Raw genomic sequence first — 26,902 nt, 5'->3', positions numbered from 1 at the left:
GAAGCAGTGGGCGAAGAGTTAGTTGACAAAGACAAAAAATATTTTTGTTTTGTTTTGCTTTGCAGTGCCAAATGATCTGTTCACTAAAATCACTTGCTTTATATTCCAAGGAAAAGTTACACAAGAGGGGAAATATGCATGTTGGCTTTCTTGCAAAGCTAAATAAGATGTGTACGGTCACTATGAAGCTACAGCCAGAAGGCTGCTTGATTAGCTCAGCTGAATAAATGTATTCCCCAAAATATACAAACATTTAAATTTTTCCCTTGAGTGCAAGGTCATGCAGATTTTTTAGGTTTAAATTACAAAGAGCGAGAGACCTGCATTTGAGATTTCACAGATTAAAACATGGTGCTTAACAGATACAACACTAACTCAGACTGTAGTCCTGGCTGTGGCTGTGGACAGGCGAGAGCTGGACGGGAGATAAATACTCTCCGTCTCCGTCGCCGTTCAGCTCGGCCCGCGGCTCGTTCTTTTTACTCAGTTTCCCCGGCAGAGTTTGGTACTTGTTCAGCTCCATGTGGGGATTCTGTACAATATAAAAAGCAAACAGTGTGTTACTCTTTCAGCCAAGTCTGGCATCACATTCCAGATAGAATCTTAAAATGTATACAATTCAATAAATTCACTGCAGCTTTGAATCTAAAATGATTTTCAGACACCTCTGACTCTAACAAAGTGGACACCTTAATCTCTGTAGTGTTGCTATGTGGCTCCGATTCTCTTTTTTTACATTCTTCTTTAACTACACTGAAAGTTAGTGGCTTTACCCGATGGCTTTCATAAGATCACAGCGGGGCCGTGAGGTGATTTGTGTTTTTCCTCTGTTGCATAACCGTCTGTCCTTTAGACAGTGAATGTCTGATGATGCTGGAATATAACCGCACATTAAAGTCATCGGGGTCTGAGAGAATAACTGGAGAAAGGCCAGCAGAAAGAAACAGCTGGGAGGCAGCTGTGATGTCAAGTACTAGCGACAGCCACTTCAGGTGGGTCTTGGCCCTTTTGTGTGTGTGTGTGTGTGCGCGTTTGTGTGTGTGTTTGTTAGTGTAGACGCAGTATGATTATACGATTATATATTGACTATAATGCACTGTGAACTTGTCATGCTGAGAACAAGAGGTCAGAGGGCACCAGGACAGTTACATCACTGTTTGCTATAAAGCACAACATTACTACACATTCTAGCAGTTTATAAGTGGCCTCACAGAAAAGACGACAACGCTGTGAGCTTGTTTTTGTCTATTATATCCCTCGAACATATCACTAGGTCATCAGTCATTACTTGTTGATGTAAGTGCATCGGGTATATTTAAGAGATGCTTTGCCTTGTGTGGATCTTTTTATGCAGCCATATAACTACTCACACAGAAACTACTCCATTACTTTTTGCTTTTCTGTTACATCTCTCAGTACTCTGCCTCTTTCTGTATGACGAACACTCTGTGTACTTTCAATGTATGATAATTAGTATGTTCAAGTCTTAATTCATATGGCTTGATACTAATTAGTATGTCCCCTTGCCCTTGATTGGCTCCTCCACTTGCCTGTCCTGCTGCTGCCTCCTTCCCCTGCACCTGATTGGTTCCACAGTAGAACGTTCTTTACTGCTTATTAAAAGATCATTTCACCCTCCTGCTAGAGAGCTGGGGTCCAATCTCTACTTAACCTTTATTTATTAAAGTTACTTTTTTTAAAGTTAAAACTTAGTATTAAAGTGTTTCCTGTTATTTGTGAAACACGTATAATGAGGATGGATGACTTGCTGGCACAAACAAAATAATGCGAACCTGTTAGAAATCACTGAATAGGATAGAAGAAGGAGCGCATCATTCTAGACGTTTTAGACTATTTGTTTACTTATAATAACTACAAAATAACAGAAAATTTAGGAACTCTTAGAGGAAAGTTGCCCATTACCTGGACAAAAACAGTCACAATCACATTTTATAGCCAACAAATATTTTACCCTTTCATAAATAAATAGATTTTCTGCTTGAAAAATGTAAGCTGGTGGCCAAAAAGAAGTCAAAAATCATCAGGTGAATGACGTGATAGGTGAAAATTATGTTTGGCATTAAAAAAACAGCAAAAGCAAGAATGTGGTCATGATCCAAATTTTAGAGGGATATATGTCAATATATCTTTAGATACAGTTTCTTATCATTGGGGGGGGGGAGTTGGTCATGAAGATTAGTTAAGGAAGGAGAGAAGGAAAGTGGCCCTAATATATCCCTGTGGCCGCTGTAATAAGAACTGTCTGAATTCTCTTAATACTGAAGAAAAGGTGCTTCAGTGCTTCATTTATTGCCTCATTTAACAGAGGAAACCCTAATCCACCCTTTCTGAAAGGAAAGGTGATCATCTTGACAATTCAAAGCATCGCACGTCAGACCATTCACAACAATAAACGATCAAAGTAACTGACGTTTGGTGCAGATTATCACATAAATAAATCCTGCTTTCTTATTACATAACATGCAAATATGTGGATATGTTTTAGCCCAAAGCTGGACTATGAACCACTCTGTTAAAATTCTTGCTTTAATCAAGGCAACGACTACAAAGGATCATCTCTTTAGTCGAAAGAGAAAATACGAGTGGACAGCAGGGTGAGATTTCCTGCGGGGAGTCTACACAGGAGAAGATTAGTGATGTAGTAGAGACGAGAGACCACAGAACGTATGAACCTGTAGTTTCGCCAAGTAAGATAGCCAATGTGATATGAGCAGGTGGTGGCGACTACATTAAAGGGTTACCTCAGTAAGATTCACCGTGTTGTTCATTTTTATACAGCCTGCATAAAACAACAAGGTAAAAACAGACAAGGCAAAGTATCCAATATGTGTTTGAAGCTCTTTTTGTGCCACGCCAACATTTTAATGAGCAGTCGGATTCTCTTTTCCTTATGAAATTACATCTTCCCCTGACTTCATGGTGTTTTCCATACAGGTCATGGAAAAACTGATTAGGAGTCATTTTTTTTTGACTATTTGGCCACAGCCCAAGTCTTGTTTATATTTTGATTTATTTCATCTTCTTTACAAAAAATATATACTAATCCTGCAATCTAAAGATGTATAATGAATACATGGGATTTGTGTAGCTAAATGTGTGACATCATGTTGCAGATCAGTACCTCGGCCCCTACATCTGATTCACTTTCAAGTGGCTGGATCTCTACAGCCTACAGCCAACAGAGAGACGGGAGAGACCAGAGAACACACACACACAAACCCAGAATTAGAAGGTTAGCAATCACACAGTCAGATTAACAGGACGTTAAAGATTAGCTAGAAAGGACTGATTTAAAGTACTTTTTAGTAAGCAGATGTGATAGGCTGGATTAGATAGAGATTAGTATGTTTATATTAAACAAGCGAATCGTGGAGGCAAACACTAACAGACCTTTTGTAAAGATCCACTCTGCAACTCTTCAAGACTGCTGGACATCAACCGGCGTCGATGCCTGCAGAAAAAATATTGTATCACTGACATCTGGTTAAGCAGACGTACACTTTGAATGTGCTTGTACTGTAGCAGGGCTTACCAAGACCCATTAAACAAACTTGGGTCAGCAGCGGACACCAGCGATGTCTCCACAGAGTTCTGGAAACTGCAACAGACACCGCACAGAGTTAACTCAGAGTCTGGCGTTCATTCATCGCGTACAGTACGTGCACTGCACGTTCATACCTGAAATCCAAATCCCTCTGATACGGCGATGAGGACAACATAAGCGGTGACGATCCTCTTGATGATAGCTATGAAGGAAAAAACATTTTTTCAAAGCATTTGTGGAAGTGAGATTATTAACCCAATAATTCTTTGACTTTTATTTAAAATTTCTTGTGAATCCTACCTCTGATCTGAGGATGTCAGAGTGTGCTTTGTGAGTGATGGCTTTGAGCTTTAAACTGCCGCTCAGCTCCTCTTCACTGCTTCCTGGTAGATAGAAACCAAAACAATTGGCGGCATAGTGACGTTAGAGAGAAAAGACAGGTTTCCAAGCAGAAACTCACAATACAGAAAAAGGAAGCTCACCCTGCGTGAGTGCCATGACCTCCCTCATCTTTCTGTATTGGCTGAGCAGAATGGTAAGCTCCTCTATACGCCGATCCTGTTATCACCAAGGCAGAAATGGTCATTCTCTTTTTATTTAATCTTGTTGTAAATGATATATATTGTAGCAGTGGCAAAAATTATTTCATTACCTTCTCGTCATTTGAAGCCAACAAAGACTCCATCCCCACCTTTAACCTCTGGTATTCCTGGTCTAACAAAGAAGACAAAGAAGTTAAAAAGGATCCTATTGTACCCTCACGCTAGCTAGTTAGATCAGGGCAGCTGATGGGTGCACGAAGCGGTGCTGGTGACAGACACGAGAGCCGTGCAAATAGGACTAATCAAGCAAAACAAATACATGCTGACAGCACAACTGCCCATGCAGCATCACCTGGGACACACGTGGAAACTGAGCATTGTCAACAGCACCATTACCGAGAGAAGAACTAATGAGGCTTGCATCAGTATCAGCCACACAAACACGAGCCGGCACCAGATTTCATTTAACATCCTTTCAAATGCAGAAACTTATCTAAATGGGATTTTTTTTGTTTATTCAAACGACTCAGCTTTGAAATGATATGCATGTCATCGGTGGCTTTAGAGCAGCATTTATAAGGCAACAAGAAAGCAATGAACTGCAATATGACAATGCCAGGAGGAAAAACAAAGCACAAAATGTCAGGATACTGCAACGCTCTCTGGTGACTCCTCCTGCAGGAATCAATAAACTAGTTGCATAGTTTTATCTACTACTTGTCCCACTCTCTTCTGAGATTTTCTTTAGATGACATGTTTATATTATAGTCCTCTCAATGTGCTTGTTATGTTCTATTTACTCAGATTTGAATCTATTTTTTTACATGCCTCACTGTGTGCATTTATCAGCGTGTTTGTGTGGTACTTTTATACTGTACTTTATATTCTATGTGTTCTTCCCAAACCGGAAGGCACTTTGGGTGAACTCCTGTTAAATAAAGATGATTCGATGTGGTATAAGAAGTTTGCACAGGACAGTGGACGCTGCATAGCCTGACACTCTTCTGAGTCTTTTTGATTTGAAAGGATGTACAGGCTCACATCACAGACACACACTGAAGCTTAGCTGTGGTCCACATTCCCGATGAAGAGACTACTTAGCCTCGACATTTAAAGTGTTTCCCTGTTTGGTTTTAAGTTTCACATTTGAGTCATAAATGACCAAAACAGAAAAATCCAGCTGTCCAGGAGGTTGCTTAGAAATTAGCCCCATTAGCAACATAAATGCCTTACATTTGTTAATCAGATGCTTGATATACACCTCCTCTACAGCAGAGGGCAGCAAAGAGTGGAAAAAACACAAGCCAAGTGGAGAACAGAGAAGAGAGGAACTGTTGATTAGATGTTACAGTAATCAGAGTTGACAGACGTGCACATCGCTGCCTCTCACACATATCTGCACTGACAGATTTGATTGGTCAGACTGTCAGCTGAGTGTACCTCTCTCTGCGTTGTCATTGGCGCTGCCGCCTCTGGCCAGCAGCTGGGTCTGTAGGCACACGATCTCAGCATCTCTGGAGGCCAGGAGCTGCTGCAGCTCTGAGATTTCTGCCTGTGGAGGAAGTCAGAGTAGATGTCTGTGAACTGGGTCGATCTTCCAGATCAGTGGATGTCTGTGAGCTGTAAGTGTGAAGCAACTAAGCAAATCATTTTTCTTAAAAAGGAATCATTTCTAAAAACCAACCAGCCAACTGATGAGCCATCAGAGTAACACATAAAATGAGTTGTGAATTCTGAGATTATTCTATATTATCATCATTATTATTATTATTATTTGGCACTGAGCACCTTCTTTCAAATAAAAACTACACAATGGAAATATAAAACAAGCACTGAAAGCCACATGTAGCCACAAGTTATTTTGGTTTTCTGCTTTAAATCAACCCCACTATTTCACTTTTTTACAATACTTTGTTAAAACAAACTCTACCACAGCTTTCTCCACACGATCTAAGGAACCTGCATCACCACTCAAGCATCTATCCAATGGAAGTATTTCTGGCAAAAAAACACAATTTCTGACACGTACTACAGTCTCCACCCTCAGCTGTTAACTGTAACATGACTGACTTTACTGCATTGTAGGGATGGGTATCGAAAACCGGTTCTTGTTGAGAACCGGTTCCCACTGTTTCAATTCCTTGGAATTGTTTGCCATTTTTGCAAACGATTCCCTTATCGATTCCAGTCGCCCCGAATGACGTCACCATGTTCCGGAGCATCATTTACCTGGCAGGAAACATGGCGGCTCAAACGCTCAAAAGTTTGGTTATACTTTACGAGAACAGATGACAACAGGGCAACTTGCAATACTTGCAAAGTAGATATTTCATTTAAGGGAGGAAACACTACGAATATGCAAAAGCATTTGCTCACAAAACACACGATAACCTTAAATGAATGTCATGTTTTTAATCCCGCTCGACTCGTGAATCTCAACCCAGCAGCAGCGGTAACGTTTGCACGTCCTCTCCCGTTAATGCGGCAGGTAAATAATCAACTAACAGTGCATATTATGTTAGCGCGATCTGCCTTATTACAAACCTGCCATTACTGTGCATTTAGGTGATCATGATGAGAGAGACAGACAGAGTCTGGCTCAGATGCTGGCAGTTCTCACTGCAGCGGTGTGTGTGTCCGGTAGCGTCTCCTTTCAGGCCGGGATAGACGAATGTCACCGAGCAGTGTCTGAGTTTGTGGTCAAAGGCTTGCACCCATTTGCCACAGCAGATGCCCCGATTTTTGGTAAGTGAATGTGTTTAATTGTAGGCAGGGACATTACTGGATATTCTTGTGTAATTGCTACAGAATAATTTATGTTATACTTTGTTATTGTTAAAGAAGAATATTTATTTTATTATTTTGTATTTACAATTTTTTTTTCCTGGGGACTCTGTGACCCCATTGAAGAGCCGTAGGCTGGATCTCGTAAGATCTCACTGTTGGGTTTGTAAGGCCATGTTACTCCTAAATTTCTATCTTGTTCAAAGAGAAGATATAAAACAAAGTTCTAAGCTAATCGACCTCTGTGTACTCCTTTTTTTTTTTTAAAGAATCGATAAGAGAATCTATAAAGAATCAAATCGTTAAACAGAATCGAAAATTGAATCGGAATCGTGAAAATCTTATCAATACCCATCCCTACTGCATTGTGCCCAAACAGCTGAAAATGAGGCCAGGACGATGTGCCATAAACTGCACTTGGCTGTGGGAAGACTTCTTAACAAATTTATAGCATAGTACAAAAAGGTTTTGACAGATTGTTTCCTCTGAATAATTGGTTCAGTTTTGTTGAATGACATTCTGATATTTATTTGATCTATCACTAAGCAAATATGTGTGTTTCTGTGCACTGCATTCATACAGTTTACGTAACTTTAGCTTACTAGCATTATCTGATAGCATAGCATGCCACCTTCTCATGCTAATATAGTTCTTTTTGGCTCCAAAAACAACATGGCAATGGTCAAACAAACAAAATTTGAGGTCCAGGAAACAATAGGTGGCATCACTTTCATAATGTCCATCTTTTATATACAGATGGTGTAAAAACTACATTGTTTTTGTAGATTTGGGGCAGAGGACATATTTAAAGCCCCACACAACACAGAACACCCCCACATATGTGCGTTTGTTTTATGTGCATTTGTCCAGGTGAACTTTTGTTCTCCGGCCAGTAGTGACAACTTTCAAGAATAACCATTTCAAGATTATCAATCACGTCCATCTTTTATATACAGTCTACAGCCTAGTGACTAAGAGCTAAGAGCTCAGTCAGACCTCTCATCACTTTAATTGAAGCCAACACAAACGGACAAATTAGGGTACCGATGCTTCCGTGTAGGGAAAATTCAAATACAACAGCAAAAGGGAATGTTAGCATCAAAGGAAGAAACATCTTCTGCAGTATCATTTTTTAAAAGAAACAATAATACTGATATTTTATACATATGCAAGCGTTAAGCCTCTGTCTTATTTTTCAGTATTGACCCTCTAATATAATAAAAACTGCTGTACTTCAGTCTGCCTTCAGTCACATGCAATCCACGTTTTCTTTATCCATTACAACTTTCCTATTCTCAGACATCAGATTAAATGACTAAAGTGCCAAAATAAGAATTAAACAGGAAAACATTTATCTCCAAAAAATCATAAAGTGGACCCTGTTATTTAAGCTATTTGCTTGTGTCTGCTCTGAGGCCTTGACATGTTATGACAACCTAATCTGAGTTAAGATGAAAAGAATAGTAAAAAAAAGTAATCACACATTATGCTAACAAATACAGTGGAGGCAACAGCTGAAGACAACAGGTGTGTGCACAGACTGTATGGTGGCATGCTATAAGTGCAAACTTAACAATGCCTGCAGCTGCTCTGCAATAAAACCCAGAAGCAAAAACCTACAATAGGGTAAGAAGCAGGGGAAGCCAGAGAATAACTCAGACATGTGCAGGGTTTTGTTACTACCATCAGATCTGTGTTTGTCTCGAAGGCTCCAAATATTACAGAGCATATAAAATAAAATGAAAGGCACCAGCCAGGAAATCTGCTGAAGTGAGACTATGTGGAAGCCATCATTACCGTGTTATATCCTTAGTGCACAATATGAACACAGTAGGGTCGCACAAACACACAAAACTGATAGAATCAAATAAATTCACAAAATCCATGCAAACGCACACTAAAAATCACAACGACGGGAAAGAAAAAGCCACAAGTAAAAGGATGGAATCTACTGGTTTCTGCTTTTAAAAAATACAAACCTTGTCCTTATCAAAACCAGTGTAGGTTTTGATTTATTTATTTATTGTGTAGGTTTCTCTGTCCGGTCCCTTCCTGCTCAAAGGGACAGGACAGAGCTTCACAGCTATCGCAAGACCAACAAAAACAAATGCAACTAAGGAAACTAAGGAAAGAAAAGAAATGAGAAAAAAACACGAGAAGGGGAGGAGCAAGACGAGAAAAGTAGAAAAGAAGAGGCCAAACATAACACTAATCATAGGAAAGAAATCAACACGGGGAGATGACAAGCGGCAAGAGCAGGAGAGGAGGAAGAGGAGGCACCTGTGCGCTGCGCCAGCGCTCCTCCCAATGCTGCTTCTCCAGCTGTGTGTGCTCGACAGTCAGCTTGAGGCTGGACAGCTGGGTCATGAGCGACTGGTAACACACATGGAGAGAGTAAGAGATAGAGAGCTAGAGAGGGAGAGAGGACAGGAAGAGAGTAATGACGGGGAGAGATTTAGGGATGTGAAGAGAAAGGAGGAGCGGAAAAAAGTGAAGAGAGCAAGCCGCAGAGAGGGGTTAGTAGAGAAGAGGAGAGGAGGCGGATAGTGAAGGAGGGAGAGAGGAGGAAGGAAGCACTGTAAGCACAGAGAAACCAATGGCAGTTTGACCTCCTTCAGACAATATCCAACAATATGTTAGAGAGAGACTCTGTCATAACAAAGGAAATGAAGCTGCACGTCTCTGCTGCTGAGAAACACAAATGAGTGAAGCTCTGATTATTTCATCCTGATGAATGAAGGTTAAAGAAATTCACCTGGTGACAGTCTGATCAAATTATCGAACGTTTACGTATAACATCACAGTAACACCAGCTGTTAATTTTATCTTCTGTTACAGTATCCAGCATCCATTCTTGTCTACATCTGCTCTATTTCCTTTTTCATATGTGCAATTATCAGATTAGGAAGTCCGTCCTTTACACAGGTTTGCTGGAGTGACTTCACAGGCCAGTTTCCACATTTTGAAAAGTCTTCTTCCAGTGAGTTTGATGAGAAGTATACACCACACTCACGTCTATGATATGAAGTTAGTCAGATTAGTTTAGAGCAATGTTTGGATTCGTTTAATGTAAGTCTGGAAGAAAAGGGGAAAAAGCCGCCTGGCTTTGTCCAAAGGAAACCCACCCTAATGAAAACTTCAGAGCTCATTAAGTCCCATTTTTTTATTCATTTTTTATTTATTCTATTGTATTCTACACAAAATAACTCTCGAAAAAAAAGCAAGAGCTGCATTTTATTAAAAATAGTGGAAAAACACAACAAATCTCAAAACTATATATGCGCTCCTTACAATTTCACATCAATAATGCAATTTAACTTAAATTTAAGAAACGCCAAGAAAATACCAGATGGAAGATCTCAGAGACTAATGAGCTCAATTAGTGATGTTGTTGGATATTAAAAAAAACATCTTAAAGAGGCCGAGCTGTTCAGAAGAAAAACTCGGAAGGGACTAACTGCTCCGTGAAAAACTATGTGGGCAAAGAGTTCAACAATTTAAGGGTAAAAGCTTCATAAAATAACAAAAGATTAGAGAAGTTCAAAGTATTGGGGCATTGCATCATAACATTTAAAGATCCAGAGATTCTGGAGACACCTCTAGACCAAGTACCAAGGCTAAAAACCAATGAAACGCTGCAATTTTGGGGCCCTACGACAAGTGAAATGGACATCTGTGAAGACACCACTAATACTAAATGATGTTTACAGATTTTGGAGTAACATTGAAAGAACTTCTTTCGCACAGAAGACAATGCCAAACCACAATTTACATGTTTTCCAGCAGTAGTGAAACACATTTTTAAGTCTTCATATTCAAAAATATAATAAGATTTCTCAGTTTCAACATTTGATATGCTTTTTGTATATGTTACACAGCATCCCAGCTTCTACAAACAGATTTTAAGTGCATGTAAAATGCATTTTACACTGCTCTGTGTGCTTTAGCGAGTACCTTGGTGGCTCTTAATTTCCTCTCATACTGGCTCTTCTCTCCCTCCAACTCATCCACTTTGCTCTTCAGCTGCTTAACTTCTTGTTGCAAATCCTGCAGAAAAGCCAAACCATAGCATTCTTCAGTTAGCCAGACCACTTTACATACATGTGCACAATTACGAAACTTTTCTGATGTTTCAAGCAATTCTCAAAAAAAGTTATACATTTCATCTACATGTCACAATCGGCACGAGGTTCATCTACATGAGTGGGCACGCATGCCAGCATATAAATGGGAGGGTATTCAAACACCAGGTTCACATTCAGTGCAGTTATAAAGGTCCCCGGGGCCAGACAGTGGTTAATAAAGGGAACAAGATCCTCCTGAAACAGACACCACAACGTGCAGTTAACAACCAGGAAACCCAGAACACTACTGAAAGCCTTCCGGGTCGCACATCTGCCAGCTGCGCACTGCCACCATCTGGGGGAAACTTTGGACAGCAGGGTTATAGGGACCGTAACATGACCCATCCACCTGGTCAGTGTATTAGGAAGCTGACAGATGTAAACTTTGTTAGTGGAGGAATCACTGTCATGCAAGGAAACCACATCGAATCTAATACAAAACACAATTCTGGTCCTAAAGGCAAGCTTGAAAGGATTTATAGAGACAACATCCTGATCGGTGCTGAAATACATTCCAAATGTTTCAAATACTTGAGGAGTTCACTCTACGTCATACTGCTGGAAGACTTTTTAGGTAAATAACTCCTCAAATGTATGGAAGCATTTAGAAAACCCAATCGAAAGCCTCAATCACTGCAAGAACCAGAGCAGAGTGTGACCCCAACATCCTGCAGTACACATACAGACACTACAAGAGAGGTTGTTAGCTTGATTCTGTGGAATATTCCAAATACCGGGTGGTGTGTGGACTGGTTAAAAGGGAAGAAGAGAAGAGAAGAAATGATGGGGAAGGAGGGTAAGATGAGTTCATCCATCAAGTCTCCCTACGTGAACAGTCTTTCCTCCATTGTGCTGCCGGGCATCAGAGCCAGACAGGCTCAGGTCCAAGCCGACCAACCCAACTTGAGGGCTGTAGCCCTGGGCTTGGCCGTCTCTTGGCTCCCCCTGCTGGGCCTCCTTCTCCTCCAGGGCCCGTTTCTCCTGAATGCGAGTGCTGATCTCCTCCTGAAACCTGCACATCTGCTCCTGGAGCTCACTGATGAGATTTACCACACACTGGGAGGGTTGGAAGACAAATGAAGGGTGGCAGAAGAGGTGAAATGGTGAGATGAGGAGAAGAAAAGAGGAATAAATGAAAGTCAGTTGAGAGGAGGAGAGGAGAATAAAACATGAACTTATTTGTTAATCAGTCAGTACAGGGAAAATGGTTGATGCCACATCTGGATCACTGTTGGCCATTTGTAGTAGAAACTCAGAAAACACATAAAAATCTTGTGAAACACACAAAGCACAAAGATTTACACAAACACTTGAAGCGGAAGAAAGAAATGCTTAAATTCAACTGGAGAAAATGTTAGAATCCTAGAAAAGAAGGAGCATTACACCTCAGCACATTGACAAACAACTGAAAACACAAGAGTAACTTTTACTCCTTTAAAAACTTTTGCATTATGCAATGCCCTCCTCTTGTATTAGTGCTGTAACGGTGAGATTGTGGGAGACAGATGCAGGCAAGGCATCATGCCTCACCGTCTTACATTGTTGAAATAGTGTGAAAAACAGATCTGTGCTCATCTACAGCGCGAGTGTTTCTGCGCCACCTCCCTGCTGGCTCAATGTGACCACTGACAGGAAAGGAGCGACCACTTTATTCTTAAGGTTAGTCTGGGGTCAGAGGAAAAAGCAGGAAGTCTAGTGGAGTTTGGAGAGCAGCGGTGAGCAGACAAACACCTCCTGACAGCCAGAATTAGAGTGGGGTGGTTAAGAATGGGTTGTATTGTTTGGGCGAACTGTGCTCCAACTGAGTGGATGAATCATTGTGTCCAATTAAATCAAGACAGTGGTCACAAATCACTAATTTGTCTCAGAGGGTTTTCCCAGTCGAACCAGCTTTTGTACAGGAATTAAAGATCGAAAGGTCAAACACAACACGCCCCGTTGTGATACGACCACGACACTTTAGGCGTTCCAAAAGCCCTCAACCAACAAGTCTGTCATGCTGATGCACTTAGTGATTTTGCATTGTACTGGCTGTTAAGCTAATGTCGAGCGTATCCACTGAGGACAGATCAGGGCTAACATCTGTCTTCTGCTGACATTAGAATAGTTTCCATGGCAACTTCTGATGTTGCACAATATAAGTATGATACCATATTGTAAATATAAAAAATGGCAATAGGAACAAGCTGCCAAGATTTCAGTCTCTGTCATTGTGCTTCGTGGCCTATTTTACATTTTACATGAAAAGCAGCTCAGCAGGCAGGGCTGTTTTAAACTACATAAAATCCACATTTCAGGCATCTAAAGCATAATTTTGTATAAGTAATAACCCCATCTGGCGCACCAGGGTTATTATATCATGCCTGAGCTCCAGCCAAGTCTAGTCGCATGGGAAACAGAGCCGTAACCCAGAATTTAGACCAATAAAACAAAACAAGACAGGATGTAAAGACAGGAAAAAAACAGAGCGTACAATAAAGAAGAGACATGAAGGTGCACAGAGCAAAGTCTCTAACTGTTCTTTTTGTTCACACACATTAAATGTTGAGCAAACTGTTGGTCTAAGAAAATGTCACAGCTCAGGGGAATCTTGTTCCTGAAAAGTGGTTGCTTTAGTACTTAAAGGTGTTCGTGAGACGGCAGCGAGCCTGTGTGTGGTGTTGGTGTGGTTTCCTGAGGTGAAAGTGTTTGGCCCCGAGGAATGCTCAGAGTGGATGCTTGCCATTCCTCCTGACAGCCTACCGGAGCCTCGCAGCTGTTACTAACCACACACACAGACACACGCACAGACACACACATCCTGACTTTACTGACAAAAATGCAGCCCCATCATAACGTAAACAAAGCAAAGCACCTCAGCTGCACACCGGACATGTTGGATTCTGGTGAGTACGTATGTGCATCTCAATACTGAATCAATACTAAACCAAGACAGCACCAACTTATAAAAACGGCTCATTGACAGGACTGATGTTAGATTTATGTGGTGGAGCCTCAAGCTGAGAGAATAGGCCTCATGATCCCTGAAGCAGCTTGAAAAACAGACTAGATAAAGTGAATAAGTGCCGCCCAATTCCTGTTGAAGTTTGTGCTGCTTTTTTACATTTTTTGCAATATAACCTATTAAAAAAGGACTGCTTGATAATATCCTGCACTATTTTGTTTAATCTGCCTGTTAGATTTAATGACTCATTAACTGAAGGTGCCGAAATGCTGTTCCGGATTGTTCCAGCTCATTGGCTACATGAACTCATGCGTGTAACCTAAATGGATTTTTTGGATACATTTCAGCACCAAAACTACTGTGTTAGGTACAGGCATGATGCCTTGGATTAACAGTAGCCACATGCTAGAAAGTGACAAGATTGCATGTAAAAGATGGGAACATGCTGCAAATATATTTCTAGGAGCACACAAACGGATTTACTAACATCTGCGATATGCAGGTTACTGCTAATTGCACCAGTATTTAATGCTGAAAACAGGTATTGCATTTTTTGTGCTGGATATTAAAATGAACTGACCACCCGTGCTAAGCAAACAGTGCAACTTTTGTAAATCACTATTTTAAACCAACATTTTAAACATCAATTTAACAGTAGTGTGAGACAAAGTGGTGCAGCTAGCATGACGTGAGTAGAAAGTGCCAAGATGTTGGCACTTTCTACTCAAACCAAGGGTTTGCAGGCAGTTTTCTTATGAAATAAGGATCATGTCAGGTACACTAAACTCAGGTTCACTGTACCTGAAATGGTATCTGAAATACTGGACAGCTCCCAGGATTTATTGACAGAATGTGGCTTCCTGACTGAATAAAAAAGTTTTCTGCTAAGACAAATGTTCTTCTTGTTATTGAGTGAATGTGAGCTTGGCACAAGAAGCAAAGTCAGCTCACACTTGGTTTTCTCATAGAATCCGACATCGCTGGCAGTCACGTCCTGCAGGATTTGCAGTGTGGTTATCATGCACGTTCAGTTAATGTGCACCTTACAGGTCAGAAAACAATATTTCAAACTACATCCTGTCACTTTTTGTACATCAGCCGTCTGTTCCTTCTTTTTTCTCTGTCCTCTCTCTTTTCATCTGTTCCCTTCACTATCTCCTCCCCTCTGTCTGCTTCCGCTGATGCTTATCACACTCCATCCATGTGCGGTTGCAGAGTATGGGCCCCTGCATGTCAAAAATGCTGTATCGTGTTTATTCTATCAGAGCACGGCCCTGGATGGCTTGTGATAGCTTTACACACAGACACGCACACAGCGAAACCACATGAGCAGCCTTAGTATCCGTTTGTGCCAGTGGGAAGCAGCTGGGTGTCACAATGAACAAAGTCCACACAAAGAAACTAGTGAAGACAAGCAAAGGCTGCTCAGCCGGACTTGGTTGGAATGTGTGTATGTGTGCATCGTTATTGTGCGTTCTGTCAGTGAGGGAAACAGCGTCCTAATGTAACTCTCACCTTCACCGAGGCCCAAACCTGTTGCTGAGCTGAGCAGTCGTTTTCACCTACAATCATTGGCCACTTCATTGGGTACACCTGTTCAAGTGCTTGCTAATCAAAATAGCTAATCAGTAAATCAAATGGCACCAACTCAATGGATTTAGGCATGCATGCATAGTCAAGATGACCTGCTGAAGTTAAAACTGAGGACCTACATGGTTGTTGGTGTATTTCAGTGGGTGCTGATCTACTGGGATTTTTCTGCATAACCATCTCTACGGTTTACAGAGAATGGTCCAAAACAGCGGTCCCCAACCTTTTTTTGCTCCACGGACCGGTTTATGCCCGACAATATTTTTACGGACCGGCCTTTAAGGTGTCGCGGATAAATACAACAAAATAAAAGAAGTTTTAAGAAAAGAAGATTTATTCATAACACGTGAAAAGACCCAGGAAAACAGAGTTAACGATAAAAACGATAACAAAATAACGCTGAAAACCGATAAAAACCCTGAAAACCATACATTTCACACCTGAGCCTCAACTCTCGCGGCCCGGTACCAAACGACTCACGGACCGGTACCGGTCCGAGGCCCGGGGGTTGGGGACCGCTGGTCCAAAAAACTGAAGATACCCAGTGAGTGACAGTTATCTGTGAGAAAAAAACCTTGTTGATGCAAGAGGTCAGACATGAGCAGCTGCTTTGAGATTATGAGAAGGCAACAGTAACTTGAATGACCATTCCTCACAACCAAGGTTTAAGATCACCTCTCAACATGTCAAAGCTTGAAGCAGAGGAACTACAGCAGCAGAGGACTACACCAGGTTTCACACCTGTCAGCTAGAAAAAGAAAACCGAGGCTACAGTTTAAATGGGCTCACCGAAATTGGAGAGGATTGGAAAAATGCTGCCTGGTCTGATGAGTTTTCTGCCGCAGCATTCCTGGTTAGATCAGAATGTGGTGTGAACGGCATTAAAGCTCCAGCCTGGCTTGCATCAACAGTTCAGGCTGTTGGTGGTGTAAAAGTGTTGGGGGATATTTTAATGACGCACTATGACACACTCACTTAAATGCCATCGCCTACCTGAGTACTGTTGGTGACCAAGTCCATCCCTATATAACCACAGTGTACTCATATTCTAATGGCTGCTTCCAGCGGGATAATGTGCCATGACTTGATTGTATTAAAATGGTTTCTTGAACATGACAATGAGCTCACAATACTTAAATGGAGGGTGTTCACTTTTCTGTAAAAGTCATGACGGCCATACTAGAATTATTGATTTCTTGACTTCACAAGGTGGAAGGGCTTTAGGTGCACCAGGTATTAGTGAGGCTCGTGAGTTTCAGGTGTTTTTTCACAGTTTCAGTTAATTATTTCTAAAGTCTCCGATCAAAAACAAAAACTGTTCCGCTGACTCTTTGCAGGATGTGAGCAGGGTGGTGCTTAAACTACTGTTTGATGTGTTCTGGCTTGTTTCAGAGCCTCACCAGTGAAGTTTGTACCCCATCCAGACACATTTCATCATTACCTTTGCCAGTCAAGTTGGCCAGAGGGTGGGCATGTTTTCACCATCTGCCTGGTTATTATCTGGGTGACAGATATTTCAGGATCGCAGGACAGATTCTTCATTTGGCCTCTACGATTTCCATTTAAATGTGGGACAAAAACTGTGGGAAAATCCTGCTCGTGTGACTTTTTCACTGGTTTAGTGGGTAAACCAAACCTGAAAAACAACAAAAGTAACAGCAGGCTGCTGCTGTGGAAACGAGAGTCAACATGAGAGTTTCTAGAGAAAGCTGTAACGGTTTTTCCTTTTTGTTACACATGGCTTAAAGACAAACCGCTATACAAGCGTAAAAAGTTTAACCGTTACCATGAAACTTCAGCAACTGAAAGGATTTTTTTTAGAAAGATAGCAAGAGGTCTGTAAGTAAATCTTTGAATAAGAAAATTATGAAATCTGTACTAATTTGCATAAATTTCCAACAGACAAGTATACAAGGTTTCATGTACAGACTGTGCCTTGTGTGAAATAGCCGTTGTCTATACAATAATGTACTTACAACTCTGAGGCTGATAAGAGCCCTGTGAATAGACCCGGTTAGCATCAAACACACATTCCACCAATCACACTCCTCTTTAGCGGGATCGTCTGCCACCAGCCGACAGGTGAGGTCTCACAGACAGGAGACGGGAGGAATCAGCGCCTCATAGTTTAATCCACACATTAACATTTGTTTTCCTTCTTTATAAAAAGCTTGGATGAGAGAGTATAACTTGTGAGAACAAGCACAGACGCAGAAACCAAAGTTGCAGAAAGAGTTAAAAAGCAGACATGTAGTTACTGTTATATCTGTAAGCCAAAATATTGCAAATACATATTATACAATAACATAATAATCCCCCCTCCCCCCAATCTGTGCCTTTCTACTGTGACAGCAGTAGCCCCTGGTGAATGTGCATGTTCCCTCCTGGCTTTGAGACAAAAAACACAATAAAACCAGACAAACAGCTTCCATACATCCTTAGACAGCATGTCTGAACTCCCCAATCCTGTGGTACTGCTCGTACCACAGGATGCGTGTCCCTAAATAACCCCTCATGGAACATACGGAATAAAGATTATTAAGCTTTATTTGAAAAACAGTGGTAAAAACAATTGTGTTGTCTATTGATGTGCATTTTGAAGGTGATTTCATTCAAACCAAGCAGTGGCTGCAGACCTGATCATACCAGCGATGATGTTTTTGTTCCACTGGTTGCTCTTTGCAGCTGATAAATAGCCCAAACTAGCAGAAATGTAGTGAAGGATCACCCAGGCAAACACAGCTGAACAGTTAATGACAGTTGTGATTATTCAAGACGCTAATATCACATATTCTGATGTTGCATTACAGAGTTTTAGAGTTGGGCAAGATGAAAAGTATGAGACAGTCGGTATCTGGCCTTTCCACCTAATGAAGTACCTGAAAATCAATGTGTATAATCAAAGTACCAATAACTGTTTAATACCAACAAGTAAGTTAAAATAATACTCTTAATCTGTGCCCTAAAATTAGATAATGGTTTATTTCCCAACCATAAACAGGATTAACTGTGCAAAGTAAAATGTTCATCCTCCTGTTATTTAACTCTACAATACATCAATATGTACACAGAAGGGAAAACTTCCACTCAGGCAAGTGTGGCAGGGATCTTGGCTTATAGCCCATTAAACACAGACATCATACAAGTTTTCCATTTCTAGATCAAAGACTTGAATGTGTTTGAAAACATGTTTGTTGACTTTCCGTACCTCAGCTTTGTTCTGCTTTGTGTCTGTCGAATCCTGCGGGTGTGAGTTGGTTTGCGTCTCCTCCATGCTGACCAGCTTCAGTTTGAGAAAGGACACCTCATCCATCAGATCCAGCTTCTGAGTTTCTAGCGAGGTCCTGCTCATCAGCTCCTGGGAGAATCACATGTGCACCATCTAAGTCAGATGCATGGGAAGCAAACATGCAACTTACTCAAGCTAGAGCAACGCAGCTTTTGGAGATCGGTGTTGTGAGACTAAGCAGGCTACTCCACTCAGCGTATTATTGTTCCCACACTAACAGAGCAGAGCGGTTGGGGCCCAGACCCCACAAAGCTAAATATATACACACACACAAGCGTGCTAGAGACTCTATTAATATATGCCTTCTTTAGTATGAGAGAGAGTAAAAGAAAGAGCATCTAAAAAAGAGAGAGAACGAAAAAAAGCACTCTACTGGACATGAAGGAACGTTTTTCTGACTCATGCAAAACTCTGTTGCTTTCAATTCCTCATCTAAACTCCTTTAAATTGCACTTCCTCCTTTCTAAACTCAAACTACAGTTGACCTGGATTGCTGATTAAGCCTTTAACGTCCATCTTCTTGCTCCATACTTGTTTAGTATGAAACATTTAGAAAGAAATGGGAAGAAAAAACACCCAAACAGACCAAATATGAACTTACCAGCTTTTTGTGCACCAATTTAAAAAGCTTAATAAGGAAAAACAAAATTGGGACACGTGTAAAAACTAGGACTGCCAACTCAAGTGTGACCCCCACTCATGATAATATAACAATAACTGTGGAAAAAAAATTACAACTTTATATGATTCCAGGAGGTTTGGTTCTGGGGCAATGGTGTCGAATGGCGGTGGCTAAAGCTGCCATATCCCTGTTACTTTTAACTTTGCTAAACAGGACAAATGTCGTTGATATATGCAGGACTCAGCTTGTCCAGTTAAAGCAGAGCACTCGATTAGACCAGCTACGCCCTGTAGTCACACATGTGCGAGTCAAAACGCACAGTTGGGTATTTAACCGAGCAGTTAGCGTTAGCTCAGAGCGCTGTGAAGGCAAAGAGGAGTGGGAGCTTTAGAAAGAGCACAAACAAATCTGAAAATGAACTAACTGAATGAAGGCTCGCAAAAGTTCACCTCTTTCTAGTCCAGTCCTTCAGTCAGAAAAGCAACAAAAGCCAAGTGAGTGAGTCAGTGTAACGTAACCGCTTTGTTATGGGAAGTGATTTTCCCGTAGAAGTTGCCGCTTTGACAGAAATGTTTTTGCTGTAAGAGGTAGTCATATTTTCTTTAGTCACAGTCAGCAGTAGGTACTGAAAGTCTTTTACTGAGAAAGCAGAGAGCTGTGATGAAGTGCAAACTGAGGCTGTAAACATACATTTTCTGCAGTTTAATAGTTTTTAATGTATCACACTCTTGTTTTAAATCTCTCGTAGAGACATCGGATAGGCAGACTTTCTCAATGCCTCCAAATCGAGCTACTTTTATGTTGTCACTTGTGTTTCATGAGCCTTTGATTATTTTTGTGTGCTTTTACTGTACTTGTTTGTAATTCTTCATTTTCTTTGTTCTGCTTTTAACTGTCTTGTGCTCTCCCTCCCAGTTTTCTGTAACCTTTAAATGTTTCTCAAACGTTTTATTACGATTTGTTTTACCGTGACTATCTTGTCTTGTGAAGCATCTTGTAGCCTTATAGTTGAGCTATATAAACGTATTATTAATGCAAAACTTTTTTGAGATGGTTTTGGAGCAGAACAACAATCAGAATCATTTTTTGCTTCTCTATTTTTTCATTTGTGCGTGCACATTTTCAAAATGCCAAATGAATCAAATTCAATAAAAAAGATGCTGGGATTTTTTTAGAATTATAGCCACACACTTCTCACATGAGCCTATTTTAAATAACATATATTTAAGACAGAAATTCAATGACTTGAAATAAAGTAGATTACTGTCCATTAAATGTCAGACAAGGAATTTCTTTCTAAACGGAAACATCACACAGTAAACAAACTGTGTCAACACCACAGCCACACAAATGAACAACTAAACCCCATAATCACTCCAGCTCAGCAGCCACACACACACACACACACACACACACACACACACACACACACACACACACACACACACACACACACACACACTTAGAAAATCTCTTTCGTTATGGCAGCTGACTGTCAGTTTGCAATCTAACACCAGTGTCACTTACAGAGGGATAAGCCGCAATATTTAGAGGTAATTCATCCACACGCTGTGGTCATGGCCCACGGCTCAGCTGCCTGACATTTGCTTTCCTTTAATAATGAGGCCGTGCCGTGCATGTGACTAATTATCATATGCACCACATGTCATGGTCCTGGGCCATGTTGGCCCAGTGTTCTTAGTTTTCTTGTATGTTTGTATTTTGTTCCTTGCTTAGGCCATGTTTTCTGAGTTGCCCTGTTGTGTTGTTCCCTAAGTGTTTTCCCTTCATGGCTTTTACCCCCTGTGTGCCCCTCTGTGTATCTGTGAGCCCTCGTCTCTCCTTATGTTTTATTCCATGTTTCCCCTGCCCATTATGTCTAAGTTCTCCCCGTGCTCTCTCTTCCCCCTGTGTGCCCTCTATGTATTTATGAGCCCTCGTCTCCCTTTGTGGTTGTTTCATGTTTTCCCAGCCCGTTATGTCTGTGTTTTCCCCGTGCTCTCTCTCCTCCTGTCTGAACCTCTGTGCACTTCCTGTTTACTTTGTGACTCTCACGCCCGTACATGTCATGTTCAGTTCACCCCGCCCTGTCTCGTTATGATTATCAGTGTCACCTGTGTTCCCCGTGTGTTCCCACTTTCCTCGTTAACCCTCTGTGTATTTCTGTCTGCGTCTCCCTCTGTTCAGCGTGACGTCGTCCCTCATGTTGTGTGGATCTTCCTGTGCCTTCCTGCGAATGTTAGTTTACTTTTTCCCAGTTAGTTCTGTATTTCCTGTATTCTGCCGTGCCAGCATTAAAGCTGTGTTCTTTAAGTTTATCCCCGTGTCTGTGAGTCTGCATCCTGGGTCCTTCTCCTGCCTGCCGCACAGCGATTCATGACACCACAGAATTTATAGATCCCTTTAAAGAGGTTGTGCTCATCTCCAGAGTTAAATATGGCACGACTAGACAGGAGAACTTGAAGTATATACTATCTAACGTCTTGATGCATTCTCAATCATCCAGGAAAGTAAATCTCCAAAAAGTTGATTCTGTTCATCTGGACGTAGCGTTTTGTGGGAGAAATGTTTCGTCACTCATCCAAGTGACTTCTTCAGTCTCAGCTGACTGCAGGTTTCCCCAAATCTTATAAACAGGACATTTGCATAATGGCTGAAACCAGCCCACTGAAGGTAGAATGGGCTGGGAGGTCAGTTCCTTAATCTTAACCTCATACCACAGGCTATACCCAGGGGAGTCTACACCAAGCCTGTATGGTTTACCAAAAATACATAAACAGGGTGCACCTTTAAGACCGATTGTCTGCATGATCAACTCTGTCACCTATAACATCTCCAAGTTTCTGGCTTCGATCCTCAACCCGCTGGTGGGCAGCTCTGAACACCACATCCAGAACACCCTGGATTTTGTTGAGAAGGTGAGAGATGTCATTATGGAGGCAGATGAAACCATGGTCTCGTACGACATTACATCTCTCTTCACTTGCATCCCAGTCACGGAAGCGTTGGAGGTAGTCCGTAAGAGATTAGGATGACCCCAACCTCAGCAACAGGACCACTCTCAGCATCGACCAAGTGTGTTTGAACTGTGTCTTCATTCCACCTACTTCACATACAAGGGTCAGTTCTACAGGCAGAAACATGGGTGTGCCATGGGCTCCCCAGTTTCACCCATCGTGGCCAATTTGTACATGGAAGCAGAAGAACTGCACATCAAGAAGGCCTTGAGTAAATGTGGTTATCCCAGCTGGACTTTTGTCAAAGCTGGAAAAACGCCTAAAGAAAGCTCCAGCCGATCCAGGAGAGAAGGACAACCGCTGCCCAAGTGAAAACCTGTAGTGATCCCATATGTGTCAGGAGTATCGGAGCAGTTGAGACGCATTTTTTCTAAACACTGGGTCTCTGTGGCTTTTAAACCCCAAAACACGCTGCGCCAAAAACTGGTCCACCCCAAGGATCGGCTCCCCCGACACAAACAGAGTAACATAGTGTACGCTGTTAAGTGCCAGGAGGATTCCCGGGATATATACATCGGGGAAACCAAACAACCTCTGGCGAAGCGGATGGCACAACACAGAAGAGCCACCTCGTCAGGCCAGGACTCTGCAGTCTGTTTACACCTACAGACCAGTGGACACTCTTTCAAGGATGAGGATGTACACATCCTGGACAGGGAGGAACGCTGGTTTGAGGGCGGAGTCAAGGAGGCCATTTACGTGAAAAGGGAAAGACCATCTCTGAATCGAGGAGGGGGCCTAAGGGTACATCTTTCGCCATCTTACATGTTGTGATTGCAGCCATTCCCCAACTCTCTGTGAATGGTACTCATGGCCATTGATCAGTGGGTTTTGGTCAGTGGTTGTTGATCAATGGTTATGAGAATTTGCATAATTAAGATTAAGGAACTGACCTCCCAGCCCATTGTTCCTTCAGTGGGCTGGTTTCAGTCATTATGCAAATGTCCTGTTTATAAGATTTGGGGAAACCTGCAGTCAGCTGAGACTGAAGAAGTCACTTGGATGAGTGACGAAACATTTCTCCCACAAAACGCTACGTCCAGATGAACAGAATCAACTTTTTGGAGATTTACTATCTATTTGTTTAAAAATTAAACACTCAATAAAATCGCAGAAGTAGAAGTTTGGTACTGTTTTTGCCTGTGAACTTACCTTTACATCGCTCACTATGTTCTGAAAACAAATCCCATGCTGTTCTATTCTCTCGGTGTAACTAGCATGCTGCCCTATTATATGTTACAGTAGGCTCTGGTGCATAGGTAATCTTCTTATATATTTACCCCGTCATTTTATGTCATGTCATAAGTAGTCATCTACTCTCAGCCCCTTTCAAATATGCACTGCTTCTGATTTTAACACGTCAGTTTTAGGTCTGTTTGAGCACCTTTGCTTGCTCCCCTGTAAAAAGTTACATCAGGCACTTTAAACCTAGCAACAGTTCATTTTTTATGTTTTTCCGCTATGTGTTGACATGCCAAAAGGTTATGGAGATATGAGTTCTTCACTTCAGGCAGGTGAGCTTTTTTGACTCAGACGTGACCATATTTGGACGAGAATGTTGAGATCTAAGTTATAAGCTAAGGCTTGCAAGCTCTGGTTTTCATGTTGCATCTATAAAATGTAGAGGTGCAAAATCAAGATACATAAAAATATCCTCATTTCACTCACCAAAAGGCAAAGCACAGATTCACTGGGCATTCTGTGTGACATGGTCCCAAATGACAGAAAAAGATTGCCAACACAGTGGAAAGGCTCAGTTCAGTGACTACAGTTAGCTGAAATGAGGCCTGACCAAAATCAGCTATGACTCTTCATGCTGGCATAGTTGTTAATCCAAGCAGTCGGCTGTTTAGGCTAACCTTAAATCTACCCAAATGTTAACACATTCATCTTTCACATGAAAGATCCCCGGCTCAACACCCAGAGGAGACACTAACTAAACCTCAAAGGGGGTGACAATCTAATGCACTCCTGGTCCCGATCCAAAGCCCAGATAAATGGGATGGTTGCGTCAAGAGGAGTGTCCTGTGTAAAATCTGCTCTGGTTTAAAAATCTGGACACAGCCACTACAGCAACCCCTTGGGAAATATGGAAGCAGCTAATGTCCTCAGACATGCAACTGGACGTTGACGCAGCCTGCACTGGCATAAATGCTGGCATGGCTTCAGCTTTGAGTAGGTTCAAGGCTCTGCTTAGATTCACCACAGAAAGAAAACTCAAGCGTGACCTTTAGAGCCAACCTCAAGTGCCAACAGCAATTTTGGCACTTTCAGGATCCTCAGCCTCAGTGGTTCTCATTTGATTCAAGCCATTCCCATAACTGTAGGTAGGATGTGGCAATCATCATCATTTGCAAGTTGCAACATTTTATTATTTTATTATTATATTATTGATATTTCTCAATCTCTGGTTGCCAAATCACGGACTGTTTTAGAGACCTCCGCCTTTTTGTTTTGGCCAAAAACGCAGAAAATAAAGAAACATCAGCCAGAGAGTGCATGGAAACCAAAAATACTGGGAAATTGCTGGGCTGTTGATATTTTTTGGACAATAATGAAGACAGTGAATGACGTCTGCTGTTGAGTCAATTACATTTTTAATGAACATGGCAAAATATTAAAACATAATGGCCCATGAATGTTTATGCGCGTTATACTTTTCTTGTATGCTGTTTAGGATACTGTGTAACTACAACAGTGTAAGCCGTGTAGACAGAAATGTCTCAGTACAGTAATTTTTATGTCTAAATAAAGGCACTGTAGGACATGTAGTCACAGTATGACTACATGTGTGGGTGGATATCCTCCAGCATGAGAACTCTGCACCCTGTGGTGTGTGTGTGTGTCCTGAGGGCTATTTCTTATTAGATTAGTTGTGGTTCCCACAGCAAACAGCAGCCCTGCAGCGCTGAAACATAATGCTGCATGGCTGGATAAACTCTTGTTCGCCTGTCGCTTGTCTCTCTCGCTCACACACAGACACACAACTTGTTTGTGTTTGCTCATGTGAATACTATCCTGTGAATACACTACACAGAATCAGACGTACAGCATCCATCTCCACGCCCAGCTGACGTCTGTTAACGGAGGCGCTCATGTTTGCAATGTGCTGCCGTGTGAAGTCCCTTAATTTCAGGCGTTTTCAGGTGTCCTTCTACCCCTGTACAACTTTTTGTTTTTCGGCTTCATGCTGACTGTCCACTTGAAGGTGCTGCACTTCACTTTTTCCCATTTTCTGGGAATAATCTAAGCTTCAAACATCTGTGGAGAGTTCTTAAGTCAGGGGTGTCCAACTCCAGGCCTCAAGGGCCAGTGTCCTATAGGTTTTAGGTATCATCCTGGGTCAACACACCTGAATCGAATGATTAGTTCATTACCAGTCACTTCAAGACATGTTGAGGAGGTCATTTAACCATTTAGATCAGCTGTACTGGATCAAGGACACATCTAAAACCTGCAGGACACCGGGCACGGAGTTGGACACCCCTGCCTTAGCCTCCTAAGACCTGAACTCTTCCACAGCATGCATTTTTAATTTCTCTTTGATATTTGGGCATATTGGGGCCCGATGAATGTAAAAACAAAGAATTACCAGATTTTTTTTACCTTACTTTTGTTTTTAAGAAAAATAAGAGCCACGTATTAGGATATTCGTTTAAAATTTTGAAAGAACAGTAGCAGTATAATGTCCTCGTAAGTGGATATCAGGCCCTTGTAGAGCAAAATTGAGTATTTTGGTCTAAATAACCCAAAATGTCCTAGGAGGTAAAGTCAACTAACTTAGCATCCAACAATCCGGAGCTTTGCTGATATTTTGTTTTTCAAAATCTTCATTTTGTTTTTTTTCCCCACTTTTGCTAATGAAAGCATTAAAATATAAATGTGATTTTATGTGAAAACATAAACCCGCAGAAATCAGAAGATGAATTTATCGTGTGTCACAACCTCGGTATGATCCAAACCAGTGTACTCATACTTGTGTATTAGACACTGCAGAAGCAGACGTGTTTGCCACCTTTTAAATCCTTCAAACATGCCCTGTAATTATGCACGGAGAAGATTTAAGAGGTACATAACTGATAATAAAATACAACAGACACAACAGACGAGATAGAAACTGAAAACACCGGTCCACAGTTATCTTTCTCCTCACTCAGCCCTCATCTCTGCAAACCAAACATCTCATATCAGATTAACTATTTGAGCAGCGGTCGTAAACTGTAAAAGGGAACCACTCGCAGCTACTAACAAACAACCACAAACCAGGACGACAGCTGCAGATCAGTGCAGCTAAAACCAGGAAACACCACAAAAGTCAAGTCACAAACCAAAAAGAAGATCAGTAGCAGCAGAGATTTTTTTTAAAAAAAAGAGAGAGAGATGTTTTATTCCTCCTGTGTTTTTACCTAAAACTGGTTTAGATCA

The 26,902-nt window shown here is 41.5% G+C and overlaps 1 protein-coding gene across 5 annotated transcripts in view; it reads right to left on the bottom strand.

Moving 5' to 3' along the window:
• ppfibp2b (PPFIA binding protein 2b) overlaps window positions 1-26,902 on the bottom strand; it is a 94,725-nt gene that overhangs the window by 14,250 nt on the left and 53,573 nt on the right. For 4 of the 5 annotated variants that reach the window (XM_086301925.1, XM_086301926.1, XM_086301927.1 and 1 more), the window contains 14 exons: window positions 18,758-18,907; window positions 11,844-12,071; window positions 10,846-10,938; window positions 9,172-9,300; window positions 5,548-5,659; window positions 5,341-5,373; window positions 4,218-4,279; window positions 4,048-4,123; window positions 3,866-3,948; window positions 3,700-3,767; window positions 3,554-3,619; window positions 3,412-3,472; window positions 3,143-3,190; window positions 376-532 (listed from right to left, as the gene is read on the bottom strand). In XM_086301925.1, coding sequence (XP_086158051.1) covers window positions 376-532; window positions 3,143-3,190; window positions 3,412-3,472; window positions 3,554-3,619; window positions 3,700-3,767; window positions 3,866-3,948; window positions 4,048-4,123; window positions 4,218-4,279; window positions 5,341-5,373; window positions 5,548-5,659; window positions 9,172-9,300; window positions 10,846-10,938; window positions 11,844-12,071; window positions 18,758-18,907 — 1,366 coding nt within the window. The remainder of the gene's footprint in view (window positions 1-375; window positions 533-3,142; window positions 3,191-3,411; window positions 3,473-3,553; window positions 3,620-3,699; window positions 3,768-3,865; window positions 3,949-4,047; window positions 4,124-4,217; window positions 4,280-5,340; window positions 5,374-5,547; window positions 5,660-9,171; window positions 9,301-10,845; window positions 10,939-11,843; window positions 12,072-18,757; window positions 18,908-26,902) is intronic. The other variant, XM_086301928.1, reaches the window with a different exon arrangement.

The sequence above is a fragment of the Aulonocara sp. 'chitande type north' Nkhata Bay genome, linkage group LG7, assembly GCF_057382095.1.
Source record: "Aulonocara sp. 'chitande type north' Nkhata Bay isolate Kocher_YH1m ecotype deep benthic linkage group LG7, A_spYH_male_GT1.1, whole genome shotgun sequence".
Classification (NCBI taxonomy): Eukaryota; Metazoa; Chordata; class Actinopteri; order Cichliformes; family Cichlidae; genus Aulonocara; species Aulonocara sp. 'chitande type north' Nkhata Bay.
This window is presented reverse-complemented; position numbering and strand designations above follow the sequence as displayed.